The sequence below is a fragment of the Solenopsis invicta genome, chromosome 5 (genome assembly GCF_016802725.1).
Source record: "Solenopsis invicta isolate M01_SB chromosome 5, UNIL_Sinv_3.0, whole genome shotgun sequence".
NCBI classification, from domain to species: Eukaryota; Metazoa; Arthropoda; class Insecta; order Hymenoptera; family Formicidae; genus Solenopsis; species Solenopsis invicta.
In genome coordinates this window covers 21,707,264-21,724,854 of record NC_052668.1, presented here as the reverse complement: position 1 = coordinate 21,724,854, position 17,591 = coordinate 21,707,264, and the positions used below count along the sequence as shown (strand labels likewise).

The 17,591-nt window shown below is 32.9% G+C and overlaps 3 protein-coding genes across 4 annotated transcripts; 2 read left to right on the top strand and 1 right to left on the bottom strand.

Moving 5' to 3' along the window:
* Positions 1–208: 208 nt before the first annotated feature.
* LOC105195153 (28S ribosomal protein S29, mitochondrial) lies at positions 209–2,907 on the top strand. Its single transcript, XM_011160426.3, has 6 exons — positions 209–367; positions 827–1,156; positions 1,752–1,844; positions 1,925–2,061; positions 2,121–2,468; positions 2,625–2,907. Exons 1-6 carry the CDS (start codon positions 352–354, stop codon positions 2,859–2,861), a joined length of 1,161 nt encoding a protein of 386 aa, XP_011158728.2. The 5' UTR covers positions 209–351; the 3' UTR covers positions 2,862–2,907.
* A 121-nt stretch (positions 2,908–3,028) lies between these two features.
* LOC105195152 (sequestosome-1) lies at positions 3,029–6,657 on the bottom strand. 2 transcript variants are annotated; one of them, XM_011160424.2, is made up of 4 exons: positions 6,310–6,656; positions 5,060–5,500; positions 4,461–4,981; positions 3,029–4,046 (listed from the first exon to the last, which is right to left on the bottom strand). In XM_011160424.2, the coding sequence occupies exons 1-4, from the start codon at positions 6,488–6,490 to the stop codon at positions 3,792–3,794; spliced, it is 1,398 nt and encodes a 465-aa protein (XP_011158726.2). In that variant the 5' UTR covers positions 6,491–6,656; the 3' UTR covers positions 3,029–3,791. The 2 variants fall into 2 exon arrangements, with proteins under 2 accessions (XP_011158726.2, XP_011158725.2); XM_011160423.2 differs by having other exon boundaries at positions 4,461–5,500; positions 6,310–6,657.
* Positions 6,658–10,479: 3,822 nt separating this feature from the next.
* On the top strand, positions 10,480–14,219 carry LOC105195310 (glutamate receptor 1). Its single transcript, XM_039449588.1, has 8 exons — positions 10,480–10,883; positions 11,084–11,577; positions 11,747–12,076; positions 12,597–12,765; positions 12,977–13,185; positions 13,378–13,479; positions 13,648–13,811; positions 13,880–14,219. The coding sequence occupies exons 1-8, from the start codon at positions 10,709–10,711 to the stop codon at positions 14,133–14,135; spliced, it is 1,899 nt and encodes a 632-aa protein (XP_039305522.1). The 5' UTR covers positions 10,480–10,708; the 3' UTR covers positions 14,136–14,219.
* The last annotated feature ends 3,372 nt before the right edge of the window (positions 14,220–17,591 follow it).

The following is a 17,591-nucleotide window of genomic DNA, read 5'->3' as shown; positions in this document are numbered from 1 at the left end:
AAAAATAAAATTGCAATAGGTCTTATAAAATGTGTTTTAGATGAAATTTAAGCACAAGTTTATGTTCAGGCAGCATGTGGTGGATGTGGCACCTAGTTGGTTGTGAGCAATTATAAATATATCGTAATTATACAGCGTAATTTTCATAATTTGAAAATTCCAATAAAAGTCTTCACATCCTAGGGATTTTATCCAACAGTATTTTATTACCAGAAAGTTTCCCCAAGACGTAAAGGTTATGTCAAATTCGCGTGCACGATGTGAAGTGATGTAAATTACGCAGAAAACTCATGATAATTGCAGTTATTGCAGTTAAACGTGCTTCGTTCTGAGAGAAAAAAAGGCAGCACAATGTCTTTACGTTCATGTAAGATTTCATTTATGTTGACGTTAGTTTGCTAATATATTAGTAATGATTTAAACTATGCTCTTGTAATCTTTATCTTCCGTTTTGTCTCGTGAATTTTATTTACACCAAATGCTGAATACTGAATGCAATTTTTTGCAATTAATAACAATGAATATAAATTAACATACAAGATGATATTTTATTATGATTTTTTACTGTAAAAATGACTTGAAATTGACTTTATTTGGTAATTAACTTGTCAAGTATTTTATTAATATTTTATTAATGTGGGTAGATGTATTAATTTGTTCTTGTTTGACGTATGAAAAAGAAAATTAGATTAAAATCAATGAATTGTACAATTAGGAACTTTGCTGTTCTAACAAAAATAATTCTGCCAATTAAATCTATCACAGCCGATTTCAAGCTGAGTTTGGTCAAAGATCTTTAAAAGTTTAGCAAATGTACTGATTGCAGATTTACTTTTGAGGGGAATTTGCAAAACACATGGCAGAAAATTTGGCACAGCTGTCAAGGTGAAAGATGAACAAGCTGCTCAAGTGTGTTCATTTCGTACAACAGAAAGCAATCCAGTTAATCACAATGCAGATCACATTGCTAGATTCTATTCAATGCCAACGGACATTCAGCAGCAACTTTTTTTGCACAGTGGTTTCCCTCGTTTATTTGCAAAGCAAGTCACCACTTTCCAAGAATGTGCAATATTAATCAGACAACCTGCTATTGAAATTATATCTTACCTTGGTCAAGCAGATTATACAAGACCAGTCAATAAATATGTGTTATGTATCCTTTTCAAATGGAAAGTACCCCTTTGTTTTATATTGCAATATTATAAAACCATCCTATTTTTTCAATGCTTGATTTTATTGCTTATACATGGTTTTTATCATTTTCTCAAAATTTTTACATTAATGGGGACACCTTTCAGAAATACTGAGAAAGTCTACATTTTTTCTTAGCATTTTTTCATATAATTATGAAGTAACTTTTGATGAAATATTCTAAGATTTTTTAAATTTCTCATCCTATAATTTCTAAAAAGGTACTTAAAATTTTTTTTAATTTTATAAGATTTTCTCAGGAATTAAAGATGGAGAAATTTAAAAAATCTTAGGATATTTCTTATACATGAAGAACTTACATATGATGAACGTATGTATGAAAAATTTTTAAAAAGGCAAAGTTTCTAATATTTTATAAAAGTGTTTTAATTCATATAAACAATTTGAACAAATTTTATAATAAGAAGTTATAAAACTATACCAATTTTTTTTAAAAAAAGATGAAAAATTTTAAGAAAAGTTTTTGCCAAGAATTTTTATGTTAAAAAAGTATTGATATTTTTATATATAAAGAAATCCTTAACGATATTAAATAGATGGGAAAAATGGAACAGGAAAAAGTATTATATTGAGTCACATATTACATTATGCCCTCGTACAGAAATATGTACTTGTTCACGTACATTGGGGTATGCTATATTTTTATATAAATGATGTAGTATTTTTTATTTCAGCGTCATAATTGTTCTAATTGTCGTTTGTTCCTCAGCTGCACATTGGTTCAAAGACATGAAGGAAGTAGCGAATTCTGTATTATCCCCAGGCTGTATGGATCTGCCAATTGACGCTGGAATGTGGTTGAAACATTTCAAGACTCAAAACTCAAATTTACTTTCACAATTAGATGTATGTGTATCCCGAGACATTATTTTGCCAGCTGTATCTAATGTGCGCTTGCTTTGCAGCTCAAAACAACTAAGGATTATACATGGAATCAACGCGAAATGACCTCTCAAGGTACTCCTATCTTAGAATTCATCGATTTTGGCATAAACCGCATGAAGTATGCTTGTGGCGTGGTGGACGCATTGATACGGGAACTGAAACTCGCCAGTACAGCAGGAAAGTGCAAGACAATGGTCGTAATTGATGGATTTAACGCGTTTACTTCGAATCATACGCGCATATATGATGACAACAAGGTGATGGTTTTGCCTAAGCAAGTCACGCTGGCGAGACCGTTCCTTGATTTAACGAAAGACGATTGGTGTAATGGTGCAGTTGTATTAACAGTAGACGCAAGGGCGAATAAGGTATGCATAACTTGTTTTACATGATTAGGCGATTATTTTATCCGAATAAAATTAAATCTAATTATTTGGATTCAGAGAAGAAAACAGTACTGTTTTACATTAAAAATCAGGAATTTTCAGCGTGGATTGGTAATAGGAAAAATATCTTATTTTTAGGAACGACGAGAATCCCATCTTCCCAGATATTTGCTTGGCAAAGAGGGTTTTGAGCATTTGGATCCCTTCATACCTGTTTTAGTTGAAAATTACAACATCGCGGAATTCGACAGTATGATAGAATACTATAAGGATCGCAAATGGATTAGAAATATCACACCCAGTGGTCAAAAAGAATTAGAATTAATATCAAATAAAAATCCATTGGCCTTGTTGGAGCAATGTAAATTCATGTAAAATTGAACATTGAAATATTTATAATAAAATTTTGAAGCTCTTAGCACTTTTCACTTTTTATTAAGGTTATTTGGTTATTGAAAATAATTTATTTTCAATCGCAAAATTTTTTAAATAATTTTTTTTTTATTAATAAGGTAATTTTAAAGTGTTAAAAAAACCATTGCTTTCGATGTTTCATGCTGCTTTATTAAAAGGTCATACATAATAATAACAAAAATAATAATCCACACACCAAAATATGTTCTAACGTCTTATGTTGATAACATTAAGAATATAGATATAATATATGTTACATGAACAGTAATTATCTTTTGTAAGATAATATAGTATAAGTTGAAAATATAAAGTTAGGTACAATACAGATATAATGAAGTATTATTGATACGCGATTTGTTAAGAATAAATTTAAAGTTCAAATTTTAAAAACAAAATTATAGAACATGCAAAATAAAATCAGCATATTAAAAAAGACATACAAGATGAGTCTAATAAAAAGTTCACCATGTTTTTCTCGGCAATGATTAGAGAAAAGGGGAAAGAATGGTAGGACATTGAAGTAATTTAGCTTTTTTTACTCTTGTCCAAATATCTTCCAAAAAATATCATAGAAAGAATAAAAAAAACATATTTCGCGAAACAATGATTTAAAAATTAGAAGAAGCCTAAATAAGCTTCATGAAGATTACATGCATAGATCAACACGACAAATATTTTAAACATTGTAATAATAAAAAAAGTTTCAAATTTTTAGTTCAATTTTTTGGGTTTATCGACATTAGTTGAATTAAATGAACTTTTTATTATATTTACCCTTGTATAATTAATAATAATTACAAACTATTATATAAACTATTGAAAGCATAGACGATGTTATTTTACTGTTTTTTTACATAAACTATTATTAACTAAAGTTTTAGCCCCATTCTCTTAATAACGGCGTACCACCGGATGTATTATATCCAGTGCTTTATCGATGTCACCATTTTGTGTAACTAATAGATGGGTGAGCCATGAACCATCGTTAGAGAATCCCATTGCCATCATCGCTTCTACGGCTCGTTGGATCTTAGGATTTGGATGATACACCTCGTGTCTTTCTTCAGGTAAGGATGGATAGATTTTCTGATTTGACGGCGTTTTCTCTGGTTCTGCCATGGGTGCTGTCGGTACAGATGGTGTAGTCTGCAAGATGAGGTATTCTGAATACGTGATACGTACACACATGCATAAAAGATTCAGAATGTATGAAGTTGCCACTATACTATACTATTAACATAATGATGCTACCTCTTAAACTAAATAGATTTCAATCCTGTCAGAATTAAAAGTGTTTTTTGATATTGGTAAAGAAAGTGAACTCTATCAGCTCTTCAAATTCTGAATCCTTTATAAGATCTGGTACATGTCAAATTATTATAAATATAAATTCTTAATTATAACCTAAATCCCAATTTCTTAATATTGTGCTTAGAAAGCAACATTTATGACTACATATATTTTAAATTTAATTTAATATCATGATATTTTTAATTATATTTTATTAATTCTGCTTATTCTAGTTATCTACTGTTTATTTTACATATATGAGGAGCATACCTGCTTAGGCGTTGTTCCACTTCCATTCAAGGAGGAGGAAGTAGATGAAGCGCGGCTGATATCGGGACTTTCACGTTGTATCATTGTCCATTCCTCAGCTTCGGCTGCTTGTTCAGCAGAGGTTGTTGCAACAGCGGCCGATTCCTTTTGTATCGATGCATTATCTGTTGAAGGAACAGCTGCAGGACTTACAGAATCGTCACGCAGCTTCTTTCCTTCACCGGGAAATTTCTTAGTGGAGTCCTCCGAAGACGCGCGGGGCTCAGGTTTTTGCGTGCTAGTCTTCTGCGTGTTTTCTGCGGGCTTCTTAGTGGAATCGTTATCGGCCATCACGGTGACGTTGATACCAAGTGGATCCAGGAACTGCGAGATGTTGGCGATGTTGTCCTCGACGATCTTTAACAATTGTGAGAAAGAGTGCCTGGTTGCTTCCTGCTGAGAATCCTCCGTTGCCTCGGTCGCCGCCTCTGCAGATGGTTCTCTGTGTTGCTCCTTAGTCCGCTTCTGCTCGTGACTTTCGTCTGACGGAGCAGTAAACATATCTATTATGCAATTCTCCACTAAGTTTACGACAGATGGATCAAAAAGGCCAAATTTACCATCTGCGCTGAACGCCGGACAGCCACTTCGCTTACTCTTGTGGTGGTATTTACGCTCTTCCTCTTTGTAATGCTGCGCCGACTTCTTCATGAACTTGCGCACGTGGTGAGCAAGACGGCGGCCATGGTAGCTCGACCACTCGATCGGCTGTGTCATGCGGACCATGTAATGCTCCGGATGATTGCCGAGCGACATACAATCATTGCATAAATCATAATCTGGACATTCCATGCACTTGAAACGAAAACCATGGATATCCTTGTCACATACGTCACATACCACACCAGGATGCAGTATTTTTTCTATCTTTGACATGTCCAATGCTTCTCGTTCTGACAGCGGGGAGATGTATAGTTTGTAGATATCTTTGTGCCCCATCTCCTGCAATGCAATCTCCAATTCTTCGTTTGTAGATATGGTAATGGCCTCATTTTCATCATCTATCAATAAAAAAAGATGAGTTGAATATAAGATAAACAGCAAGCATTTTGCTAACAAACAATAGTCACTGTGTTATAATAACTTTATTCCTTTACATCCTTTGTAAGATAATGCTGTAAAATATATATTCATAAGACCTTGACTGTGCAAAAATTAATATATTAAAACTTGTTCGAGATGTTCTTTGGACTCAATTTGTATGGTAAAACAAACAGAAAAAATAAACTATATATTAAACTATATTTAAACAATATCAAATATCCTGTGTTAAATTTTAAAACCTTTTTGGAATCAAATACATTAAATGCAAATTGACCTTAACAATAAGTCTATTCTTTTCAGGTAAACTCACATTTTATCCTTTCTCTTTCTTTTCACTAAAAAAAAGGAAAAATGAACCATGCAAGAGAAGTTCATTAAAAAAAAACAAAAAAAAACAGGTATAATTGTTGTGAGCACATTTGTAGATAGCAGTAATATCTTTTGCTTTTTAAATAAAACTATTAAACTGTTAAAGATAACAAAACACAAATGTCTTTGTCTTCGAAGAAATATGGTTATCGAATTAGATGACCAGAAGTTTTTTTTGTTTACTTTATTTGTATATGTCCAAATTGGAGGTAGAATCGGCAAAATAGGAAAAATCATCTAAATCAATATGATCTAGATTAATATGCGTTAAATGTTAGTTAGCTGACAAATACAACGCACAACGTCGAGTGTTAGATAATGTGCATTTGATAAATGTTGATCGCTGATGTTAAGTGAATCATGTTGACGCACGTTCTCATAGACACAAAAAACTTACCTTTCCAGGTGATGAGGAAATTCTTGCTTCGCAGGCTCGGAAAGATGGTTTGCAATTTCTCGCGCAGATACACGAAATTCGTCGCGACGTCAGCGTCGACGCCGAATCTGCGCACTTCCGTATGGTTCCATGGTGCAGGATTCTCATTTACTAGATACACCTTGAAGCTCAGCTTCGCCATTGTCACTTCGATTTAAAAACGTTGAAATGGAGAGAGAACGTTCTCGAAGAAACTTCGATCGAAATATCGCCGTGTGCGATCGCTTTTTCCTCTCTTTCCGCTTTCTCGTCTGACCTTACCACCTCATGAATCGCACGTCGTTTGTCGAGACGACGCTGCGGTCGCTGGCTTTTATATGCAATCGATAATCCACTGAAAGCGGAAAACGTTCGCAGCGCTACGCGCATCTAGACGCCGGAGTCATTTCCGGTGACCTCACCACGCGCGCTAATTCTTGATCCTTCTATCGTCTTGTTTCTCGAAATTTCTTTCATTTTTTTCTCCGTGACGGAGATCCGAAATTCGGACATGTCGGTGAACAAAAGTTTTTCTCCGGAAACTCGACGATTTTGGGACGAGAAAGGAATTTTCTAGCCGGACGGATTCGAACGGTGGAAGTTAGCGAGAACACCGCCATTTGAATGAGTTTGCCTATTTTGACAGACAGCAACCACGTGACGTGACGGTACTCATATTGTATACGATGATTCATAGCGTCGTTTCGTTGTGTTATATCGCAATTGCGTCATGAAACATAATATGACTTGAACAAGTTTTTTCAAGTTAAACTAACAGATGTATAAAATTCAACGTTTTATTACTTTATTGTTTAAGGAATATTTTTCGCACTTGAGGATGTGTAAAACAATTGAATCAGTCCCATCTCTGATTGATAAAAATTTACGCATTATCGATTTTTAAGAATTTTTGGTTTTGCATTAAAAATGATTGTAACAATAAACAATGCGTATAATAATTTGATTAATAATTTAATAGTATTTTTTTCAAAACTGTAGGATGGCAGATTAAAAATATACTTTATAATTAATTTTATAATGTACATTTTGTTTAATTGTTATATTTACACGAGAAACAAAACAATTTTGCTAAAGTATCGAAAAATTTAGTTGGATATAAATCTGAAAATAATTTTGTTAGACTATTAAAATAATTACGAAGAAATTTAAGTATAATGAGCAGTGCTACAAAAAGTTTTAACTTAATTAATTTAAATGAGCTTTAACTTCAACTAATTGTTTTTAAAACTTATACACTTTAATTTATTAACTTTTTTCTTAAATTAAAAATTAGTTTATGTAAAAAATAAAAATTCTCATATAAAAAACACTATACTTATTTTATTTCATACTTAATTTACAAATAAAATAATAATTAATTTGATAACCTATATATTGTTTAATTAGAGTAATCTAATATAAAAAAATTATGTCTTATTTATCTAATACAAACAATACTTTTTAGAATTAACTTTTAATATAACTTACGTTAATTAATTTTATCTTAACGCAAATTTAACTAAATTACTTTTTTATTCATGCAACTTTTAACGTAACTAAATTTTGTAAATTATTAACTTTAATTTAATTTACTTAAACAAATATTAATTTATTTAACTCTCTTTCTGGAAATAATACTAAAAGATAAACAGTATTAAACAGTAATAATTTAATATTTTTAAAAAAGGTCACTCACATAATACACATATTTAAATAATGGTTCACATAATGAAACATTATGCGTATATAATGTTTTATTATAACCAATTTCTTTTTTCTTGTTTAATGTATTTATTAATAATTTCTAATATCGTTTATTTTTATGCATTTCTTATTTTAGTATATCTATTCGGTACTATAGCTTATTCTCTGTACACATTTATTGCTATAAACTGGATAGACAGCTTTTCAGAGAAGTATTGCAACAGACAATTCCAGAAGCGTCTAGAAATGTCTGGAAAGTAACGGAAAAGTGCGCATTCATTCGCTACGATTTTGTGGAGTGACGCGCGCACGACTCATGTTTTCTAGATCAATCCAGAAGCTTCTTTTTCCACATCCCAGAACTGAACTTGTTGCATGGCTCATCCTTTCTCTTTTATTTTTCACATTAGAGAGAAAAAGAGAAAGGATAAATCGTGCGAGGAGTTCAGTTCTAGGATGTAAAGAAAGAACAAACCGTGTATTACTTTATAACTGTACGTGGACGACAGATGTCGCGTTTATGTAACTTTTGTTGCACATTCGCGTTATTATGAATAACGAGGTAACGATAAAGCGAAAGCCATCGCATTATTCCGCATAGTTATAAATAAATGCACCGTGACTAAAGAAGACTTTGCTGGGATGCCGCATTGCGTTGCATCATCTCTCTTTCGACGAAAACTTCAAAATAATTGCATTTTTTAAATATCTTTCGTGAAAGAAGAAGTAAAACGAAGGTAGCGGCGTAGTAAAGGTAGTTACTGATAGAAAAAATTTCCAATGTTTAAAAATCATAGTTTATAATTACTTATAAATATAAAAATAAAAGCACTTACGTAAGAAAAGAGTAACGCAAGCGCTTACGAGTTAAGCAAAGCTATTAATTTATTATTTTAAAAATAATATAAATACGTAGCTAAAACTAAAGAAGCGTCTACAACGTAATTGTTACGATGCTGCGATGGACCAATCAGAAAAGAAAAAAAACCATTCTCTTTTTTTGTTCGGTCCCTCGCAGCGTAACATCGTAACGATCGCATTGTAGGCGCTGTCTAATTGATTTATAAATTGAAATTATTTAAAAAGTTAGCTTTTAGACTTTGACTCGGAAAATATTAGAAAACGTCAATAAAAGTAATGGTATTATAATTCTTGCGAATGACGTTGTTAATAGTTTATTCCCTTGCATTGATATCATAATTAAGTAAATCCACAATGTTGTAGAACCAACGAATTGTTTGTCCAATTGTCGCTGAATCATTTATGCCATGATGATTACTAGGCGAATTTGATGATGATAGCCAGCTCTCCCTGGTCGCGATCGATGAATCATGTCACAGGCATAAACTTCGAAAGTAATCGAAGCGCTGTCCAGAAAGCAATTGTACAAACAGATGTGACAGATGTATATAAACACATTATCAGCCTAATGTCACTCTCTGTATTTTTCTTGAATGTTTTTATAATTGATTATAGCGTAAAAATATTGTTTATATTGTAAAAATATTGCGCAACATTTCTGATGATTTATTTAATTTATTTTGTTTTTTTATTTACTTTTCAAAATCTGAAATTGTGAGACTAGACATATTAACTAGATTAGATACTACATATATTAGGTATATTATCAGATTTATGTAAAGATACGAAGAATGTATATAAATTTTAAACAAATTTTGTATAGATCTAATACATAAATATATTTTAAATATATAAACTCTCTTTTATTTTCCCGGCAAATTGCAAAATTATTTTTTTGAAATAGATGGGAAATTAGACATTTTATACATATATAATACATACTTATAATATATTACGTAAAATATCTGATTTGATCTAGTTTGAGAAAATGATTACTATTATTTTTAGAGGAAATAAAGGAAAGTAAAAAATTGTACTGTGTCCATCAACCGCACTCAATAATGTTCACTCTGACAAACGCATGTTTAAGATGCGATCTGCCGATCGTTTCTAATCGTAATTTTCTAATGGTGCTGATATCAGTCGGTGCATATACGCTCTCGGAATATACATTTGACGCCGCATTATAAATTTAAATGTGCATTTTCCGCATGGACGTATCCAGGGTCGAATATATAGAACGTCGATATTTTAATATTCATCGATGACTTGTAAAATAAATAATTTTAGTAGAAATCTGGTGTTGTATTTATATTCACTTTTGTATCAAATGACGCAATGCACATCTTATCTCAGAATTAATTGTACTTATCTCAATATCTCTAGGCTTATTCATCGTTTGATATAAATACTTTTAGAATATTTAATGAAAAGATATTCCTACTGTATTTACTGTGACGTTAATAACCAAAGAGGATTACATCTCAATTAACTGAGTATTTTTTCAGATCTTATATTAATTATTATTCAATATAAATATTTTTAAGAGGATATTGTTGATTAGTTTAACATAGTGTAAGGAGAAGGAAGACGATTAAAGGAGATTATCTAAGAGTCTGATCGGTCACATTGATTATACGTCGCAAAAGCCTCAATTACGCTATCTAAAGCGCTCGATATACACCTGTACGTTCCTGCATTTACTCTGTATTACTCGACAGACGTTTGTCCTGCTTAGCGGGAATTTCAGCGGTTTAGTTGGTCTCTTCGGACTATCGTGCTCTAAACCCTCAACCAATTTTCCAGCAGTGACGAAATGAGATTAACGCTCTGTTCGGTATGCTCGATGCTTTTTATTCTTCTTGGCACTTCAGCAGAGATTCGCGTCAACGTTGACGTTTTCGTCGACGTCATACTGGGCGTTCGGAAATTTTATTCTGCTGCGTCCGTTTTATTTGCCCATCCTGGTGACAAGTGCGGAAATTACGGTGGTCAGTTCAAAGTATTTTCCAATTTTGTGTAATTTAAATTTGATTAATTTAAAAAGCAATTATACGAATTAGTGCTTTGCTAATTTGAGTATTAAAGGATTATACAGCAAGTCTGTTTCTTTTTTTGAAAAATTTGATGAAATTTTCAAAGTTTTAAATATCCATATAATTGAGCTGATTTTGCAAAATTCTTATTGCAGATTTGCAAATCACGCATTTGATACACGCGAGCTCTCGCTTGCTGGCCCGACACTACATAATGACTGCGGACTTGCGCTTCAATAAATTACGGATGTCACTCAGGTACTACCGTCAAATAGTCCAGCCCGTCACCGTCGTTATTCTGCCCGACTTCGAGGCCTACCTAGAATTCGCCGAGGCCACTAAGACCTATCCCATGTCCTTTCCGGTGTGGTTCATGTTATTTCTCTACACCCCGGACAACAGCACCCACGACCACTGTCACAAGCCGATCGGTAATCCCTTCAATTTGGCGTTCGACACGCAGATGCTGGTGTTGTGTCACAATGATGCAATCCTACGGGAATGGTACTCTGTCAAGGGCGAAACCGTAAAAATCTTTGACCTGGCGGAATGGAGAGGCGACGAGGGATTCATTCCTCTGACGAATCTGTCCCTCTACGATCGGAGGAAAGACATGGAAGGAATTGTTCTACGAGCGGTCTCGGTCAAGGTACTTAATTAAACTTGATATATTCTTCTCTATATGTGATAGCGCAATTGCGTTGTTATAACAGAAATCCGCTATTTCAAAATTCTTAATAAAATTAATAACCGTGAAACAAATTTTCTGTTTATTATTCTATTTATTATTATAATTAATCGATATTAAGCATTTTCAGGATTTGTCGATTTCGACGAAGTTTGGTCGGAATTACGTGGCTACTATGTATGGAAAAGTATTGGAGGAGCTTACGTGCTCTCTTAACTTCACCTTGAAGATTGTTACGGAACTGAATGAGCATGGTCTGTGGAATAAGGAGAATCGCAGCTGGTCTGGAGTGATGGGCGAGATCGTATCGGGTCGTGCGGATCTCGGTATAGCCGATATGTCGATGACGAGTTTTCGGGTACGCTTCGTCGATTTCACGCTGCCATTGATCATATCTAGAAACACTCTGTACATCAAGCAGCCGGGAATATGTGGTGTCAAGTGGCTCGGTTATTTTCAGGTAATATGATTGATTAACATTAAAATTATGAGTTTATCCTTATCTCCGCTTCGAAAATAATAGGTGAGGGTTGCCTAATGCGTCAGCCACTTAAATTATACAACCTCAATTTTTTTCTGATTACCAAATATAAACAACGGCTAATGTTGAAGGTACGAGATAAATGAGCAATGAGAAATATAGACAAAAAACTTTCATACCACTTAAATTGTACCTTTTATGATATATTACATCGTGAAAAAGCTTATAACAAATTAACTTGGCAAATAAAGTTAAACATATAATAGTAAATATTTGAAATATCAAACTATAAGACAATTTCCAATATTAAAATTGATTTAATATTGAATTGTGCCATACTTTGCGTGCAAATTAATATTAAATAAGAAATATAAAATATTTCGAGTAATACTTTATGTGGCAACTTCTCCCAATGTATCGGAATAGTTTCTTTTTAAACTTATTGTTAGTAAGCTCGATTTGATTTGAACCAGAACTTATTTTTGAACTTGTACAACAGACTTTTAATTTGTGCACCTGGGCTACGATTATCACCCTGATAGCAATCGCGCCGCTTCTTTTAACTTTCATGAAAATGTATCGTGAATCTCGGAGCACCGATCTGATGGATCTGATCTCTGAGAATTTCATCTGCATTTGGGGTATCTTCTGCCAGCAGGCGCTTATAGGTATTAATATAAATTCTACAATTTTTGAAGCAATTTTAATTAAATATTCGGCTAATAAAATATTTCTAAGGTATCTTAGGACTACTCTCTTCGCTTTTCAGGAAGAGACTGAAATAAATTTTAATTAAATTAAGAGTTAAGTTTGACATTGGACTCTATTTTCCTCTTTCTCAAAAGTTGATCAAAGTTTTAATTAAATTCTTTCCTCCAGAGTTTCCGAAACGTACGTCACTGCGCGTTGCGTATTTTACGATATTCTTGACGGCGGTGCTGATAACTGCTCACTATTCGGCGGCGTTGGTTTGTTTCCTAACGGCGTGCATTCGTGTCCTGCCTTTTCAGACGCTGGAGGAATTCGTCGACGATGGTAGATATAAATTAATCGTTCCACGCGGCAGTTCTGACTACGACATAATCTCCGTAAGTTTATCCAACGATCAAGAAGCCCGACTTTCACTTTTGTTCGTACACCTTTTGAGCGATCGAAGTTATATCATAATTCGTTGCATTCGGTAATATGGGATTACGATCACGTTTAATATAATATCTACCGGTTTCGATAAACATAGATAATTTATGTTATACAAGAACTTATTATATTTTTAGTTTCAGACAAAATACGAGGCGTCGACGAAACTTTTCTCAGTAAAATTGATGAAATTGATGAAGGACGAATCGGAACTGCCGACAAATTTAATCGATGGCTTTATTCAAGTACAATTGACAATTTACATTTTTACGTACAATATCAAGACAAGTGCAATACGCAATCAATTTTAATAATATAGCTGCCTAATTTTTTATTTCCATGAAATTACTAAATTTTTATTAATCCATGCTTGAAAAATTCTTTATATAATCAGTTATATACTACGTCTTCAGGTATGTACAGAGAGAAAGGTTGCTTATATGGTGCTGGGCGCTTTGAAAAAAAGTGTAGAAATGGAGATACCATGCAAATTGTCGAGCATCCACACCGAGAGAATGGACAATTTAGGAATGATTCTGTCTAAACGCAACCCGTACACGGACGTGATAAATTATCAGTAGGTATCACGAAACGATTGTCCTTTCTGCATCGGACTTTTTCTGATTGATAAAAATGTCTTACCAGTTTACAGAAATTTTTTATCAACGGTATGATGATGCGTCTGAAGGATACGAGATTTTTGTCGCGATCAATTGAAAGCAAGACTTACGAGCCGGTCCGTTTGGTTAACGTCATCCCAATTTTGGCAATTCTTGGTGGAGGTATTATTATAAGTATCGCGGTGCTGATTATAGAAAATATTCATTATCGATCGAAAAAAAAGGCACAGAAAGTCTTCTATCCTTCCAGAAAAATATTTATTACAAAATATAATTATTGAGATAAAACTTACAATTTAATTTAACTTTAATTGAACTGTTGATTAAAGTGACTTATTCGTGCGTGCGTGTGTGTATGTGTATATATAAGCTTGTAGATTTGTAATTAATTATTATTGATATTTAAAGTTTTCTTTACTCTAATTACAATATATCTGTAATTTTTAAACGTTGCAATAAATGTATTTACAGAGTATTATTAATTTTAAAGTTTAAGCATAATAATTATATATAAATTATATTGTGAATTATATTTATATAATTACATGGCGTGCTGACATAAAATAAAAATTGAAAAATTTTTTTTAGCGAGAGAAAAGGCTAGAACTACTTTTCAAAACCGTTTTATAGTTTTATTTGCTGAAAAACATTTTTTTTGTTAAACATTTTTCAAAATATTTGATATAAGAAATTAAATAATTATCGAGAATATAATAGCCAAGAAACGCTTTTTATCTGTTCTATGTTTTTTTGCATAATCAAACTTGCTCTTGTTTTTATGCATCAAGCTGAAAACTAAGACACATCGACATATTTGAAATAGCAGCATCGTGGGTGATAAGTAATGTCGGCTACGGGAAGCTTAACGATGGCAAATAATTCATCGATTTGTCGGATGATTCGCCGATAAAAATTGTACCGTCGCGTATCTCTATGTAATTTGTAATAATGCTGCGCGCGGCCACATCACCCGGTGACACTTTTTCGCCCCCAAGATCATGGGATTTGATAAATCCCCGTTCGCGATGATCGCCTTTCAGTCACGCGTTCGCACCCTCTTGAATCGCAGTACTCTCATTCTTTCCTTTGATCTTCAGCCACGTTTTTCTATAAAGGATTCCGCGACACATTATTATGTTTAGTAAAATTTGGAAATTAAGATATATTTGTTGTTTTTCTTCATTCTCTGTTTCTTTTTTACTTTAATACAAGAATTAAATTTTTGATCCAAATTAATTTATCAACTGTGTTCAACTGCACAAAATAGATTTGTGTTTTTTTTGTTTTTTTTACAGTAATCGTTTATACTAATGTTTGTTTTCAACTGTGCTTTGCGCAATGAAATATATGGCGGCGCGATCAATCACGATACTCTTCCTCGTATTGAGTATCAAACCGACAAAAGGAATAGACATTAATTATTTCCGACTGATCAACGACGTCCACAGATATTATCGCACGTCATGTATTATTTTTGTGCGGTCAAGCAATTACGGTAAGTACTAGGAATAATTTCCGGCTATCGTCCCATACATCGCATTTTTAGTCAACCTGATGAAAAGAAAGTTTCCGCGAATTTTTGAATAAATATTGAATCAAAATTTCACGTGCAAATTTTAGTTCTATTATTTAATATTAAAGATGCTTGCGGATAGCAAAGTTAAATTATAATTAATGATTATTATTTGGTGAAATAATTATATATATATATATATATATATATATATACAAAATACGTTATTAAATAATACGATATTAAATAATTCAATATCATTTAATTGAAAAAATAGTTATTGTGCTTTAATTAAATTAAATTATAAAATATTATATTAATTATGACAACATTTTATATCAATTTTACATTAATATTGTTTTTAATTATTTTCTTTAACTTCAGCGACATATATGTACATTTAATTTTTTAAATCTTAATATTGCTGCTAAATGAATAATACAAAAAAATTTACAATAGTATTTTCAATTTTTTAAAATTCTTTTCTGTATTATTGTGAATTTAAGTTAAATAAAATGTAACTAAATAATAAACTAAATTAATTTCTTTTAACTTTAAAAATTTTTAAAATCCTTCAAGAAATTAAATATGAATAACATAGTTATGGTCTAGAGAACATTTAATGGCAATAATAAGTGAGTGAAATGTAATATTATTTTCAATGGAAATTATCACAGATTTGAACATGACGACACTGGTGCACACGTGGTCTCGCGAATTCTCACGGCAGCGAGTCATGACCGTGACTATAACTTTCTCGGACTTGACGAGTAAGTATAATGAATACCAGGAAAATGTTACACGGCCGTTGTTCGTCGTTCTCCTCGACACCACGGAGACTATGGGCGAATTTGTTGAGACTACAAGAAGCATAAAACCCATGTCCTTCCCTATCTGGCTTGTTGTGTTCCTTCAACGTTCTGGAAATCCTCTCGAGAAGTATTGCAGACATCCTACCGATAACGTATTCAACGTAAACTTCAGCACCCAAATGCTGGTCCTTTGCTACGATCATCCAATCTTGGTCGAGTGGTACGCTATTCGCGATAATCGCACCAGAACATTTGATCTGGCCACGTGGTCTCCCGATAGAGGTCTGATTTTGAAGACGCGAAAGAACCTCTACGCCAGGAGGAGCGATATGTTCGGCGACGTTGTACGTGTGATATCTGTGAACGTAAGTTTTTATCTTTCTCGAGAGCTCCTCCGTGCGTTACTCTAACGTACGAATCAGAGCATAAGCTACGATTTTGTAGGAAATAGTTTCCTTAAAAAAAAGTCGCCTTGCAGTTCGTTATGAAATCAATGTTAAAACTTAATGATGATAAGCTTGTAAACATAGACGTCAATTGACTTGACAATTCTGTTAACAAATGCTCGAAGAACTCGCCTCTAGTCTCACTGAAGAACGGTACGATGAGCGGGTTTCTCGGTTTGCTGCTGATAGAACTCAGCAAAGTAATGAACTTTACGGTGAAAATTCTGGATCCGGTGGATGGATTCGGCTGGTGGAATCGGCAAAAAAATGGTTGGACAGGTGCGATCGGCCAATTGATAGCCGACGAAGCTGATGTCGGTGTCTCTGCGTTTACAATGACGACTAGCAGATTAAAGGTCGTTGACTTTACGATTCCATTGATACGCTCGCATTACCGTCTCTATTTTAAGCAACCCGTTACTACCTACGTCCAATGGTCCTTGTACATAAAGGTAATAATGATGTTTGGGAATGATATACGTATATTAATTAGTTATAATTATACTATATAAAAACTATACGCAAACTAATTATCTAAAATTTTGTAAATAAATAGTTGATTTCTTCCACTGATAAAATCTAGGTATTTAGCTCCGGAATTTGGATATCAATAGCATTGATAATAATAATCGCTTCTATTATATTGACTGTTATGAAGACAAAAGGATTCTCGTTATCCTTAATATGCGAAAATTATATTAATGTTTGGGGCATTTATTGTCAGCAGGGTTTGCCAGGTAATCTTTACTAGATATTTAATATTTATCTAGTATAATTTTTCCGTATTTTATTAATGACGCAATTAATGTATTAACCTATGTTGTACATGTTAACACCTCTATTATATATTTTGCACTAGAATATAATGCACAATGTACATTACATATATATATATATTTTTTTATATGATTACAGTTTTTCCTAAAGAGTCACCAATGAGATTGGCTGTTCTCTCAATTTACGTTT

What these genes read in the sequence shown, in the direction of transcription:
- LOC105195310 (XM_039449588.1), top strand. Translation starts at nt 10,709, where the DNA reads ATGAGATTAACGCTCTGTTCGGTATGCTCGATGCTTTTTATTCTTCTT. An exon ending in TACGAGCGGTCTCGGTCAAG is followed by an intron (nt 11,578 to 11,746) that starts GTACTTAATTAA and finishes AAGCATTTTCAG; the next exon opens with GATTTGTCGATTTCGACGAA. An exon ending in CTGCCAGCAGGCGCTTATAG is followed by an intron (nt 12,766 to 12,976) that starts GTATTAATATAA and finishes TCTTTCCTCCAG; the next exon opens with AGTTTCCGAAACGTACGTCA.
- LOC105195152 (XM_011160423.2), bottom strand. Translation starts at nt 6,490, where the DNA reads ATGGCGAAGCTGAGCTTCAAGGTGTATCTAGTAAATGAGAATCCTGCA. An exon ending in TTTCCTCATCACCTGGAAAG is followed by an intron (nt 5,501 to 6,309) that starts GTAAGTTTTTTG and finishes TTTTATTGATAG; the next exon opens with ATGATGAAAATGAGGCCATT. An exon ending in GTGGAACAACGCCTAAGCAG is followed by an intron (nt 4,047 to 4,460) that starts GTATGCTCCTCA and finishes CTCATCTTGCAG; the next exon opens with ACTACACCATCTGTACCGAC.
- LOC105195153 (XM_011160426.3), top strand. An exon ending in AGTCAATAAATATGTGTTAT is followed by an intron (nt 1,157 to 1,751) that starts GTATCCTTTTCA and finishes GATATTAAATAG; the next exon opens with ATGGGAAAAATGGAACAGGA. An exon ending in ATTTACTTTCACAATTAGAT is followed by an intron (nt 2,062 to 2,120) that starts GTATGTGTATCC and finishes CTTGCTTTGCAG; the next exon opens with CTCAAAACAACTAAGGATTA.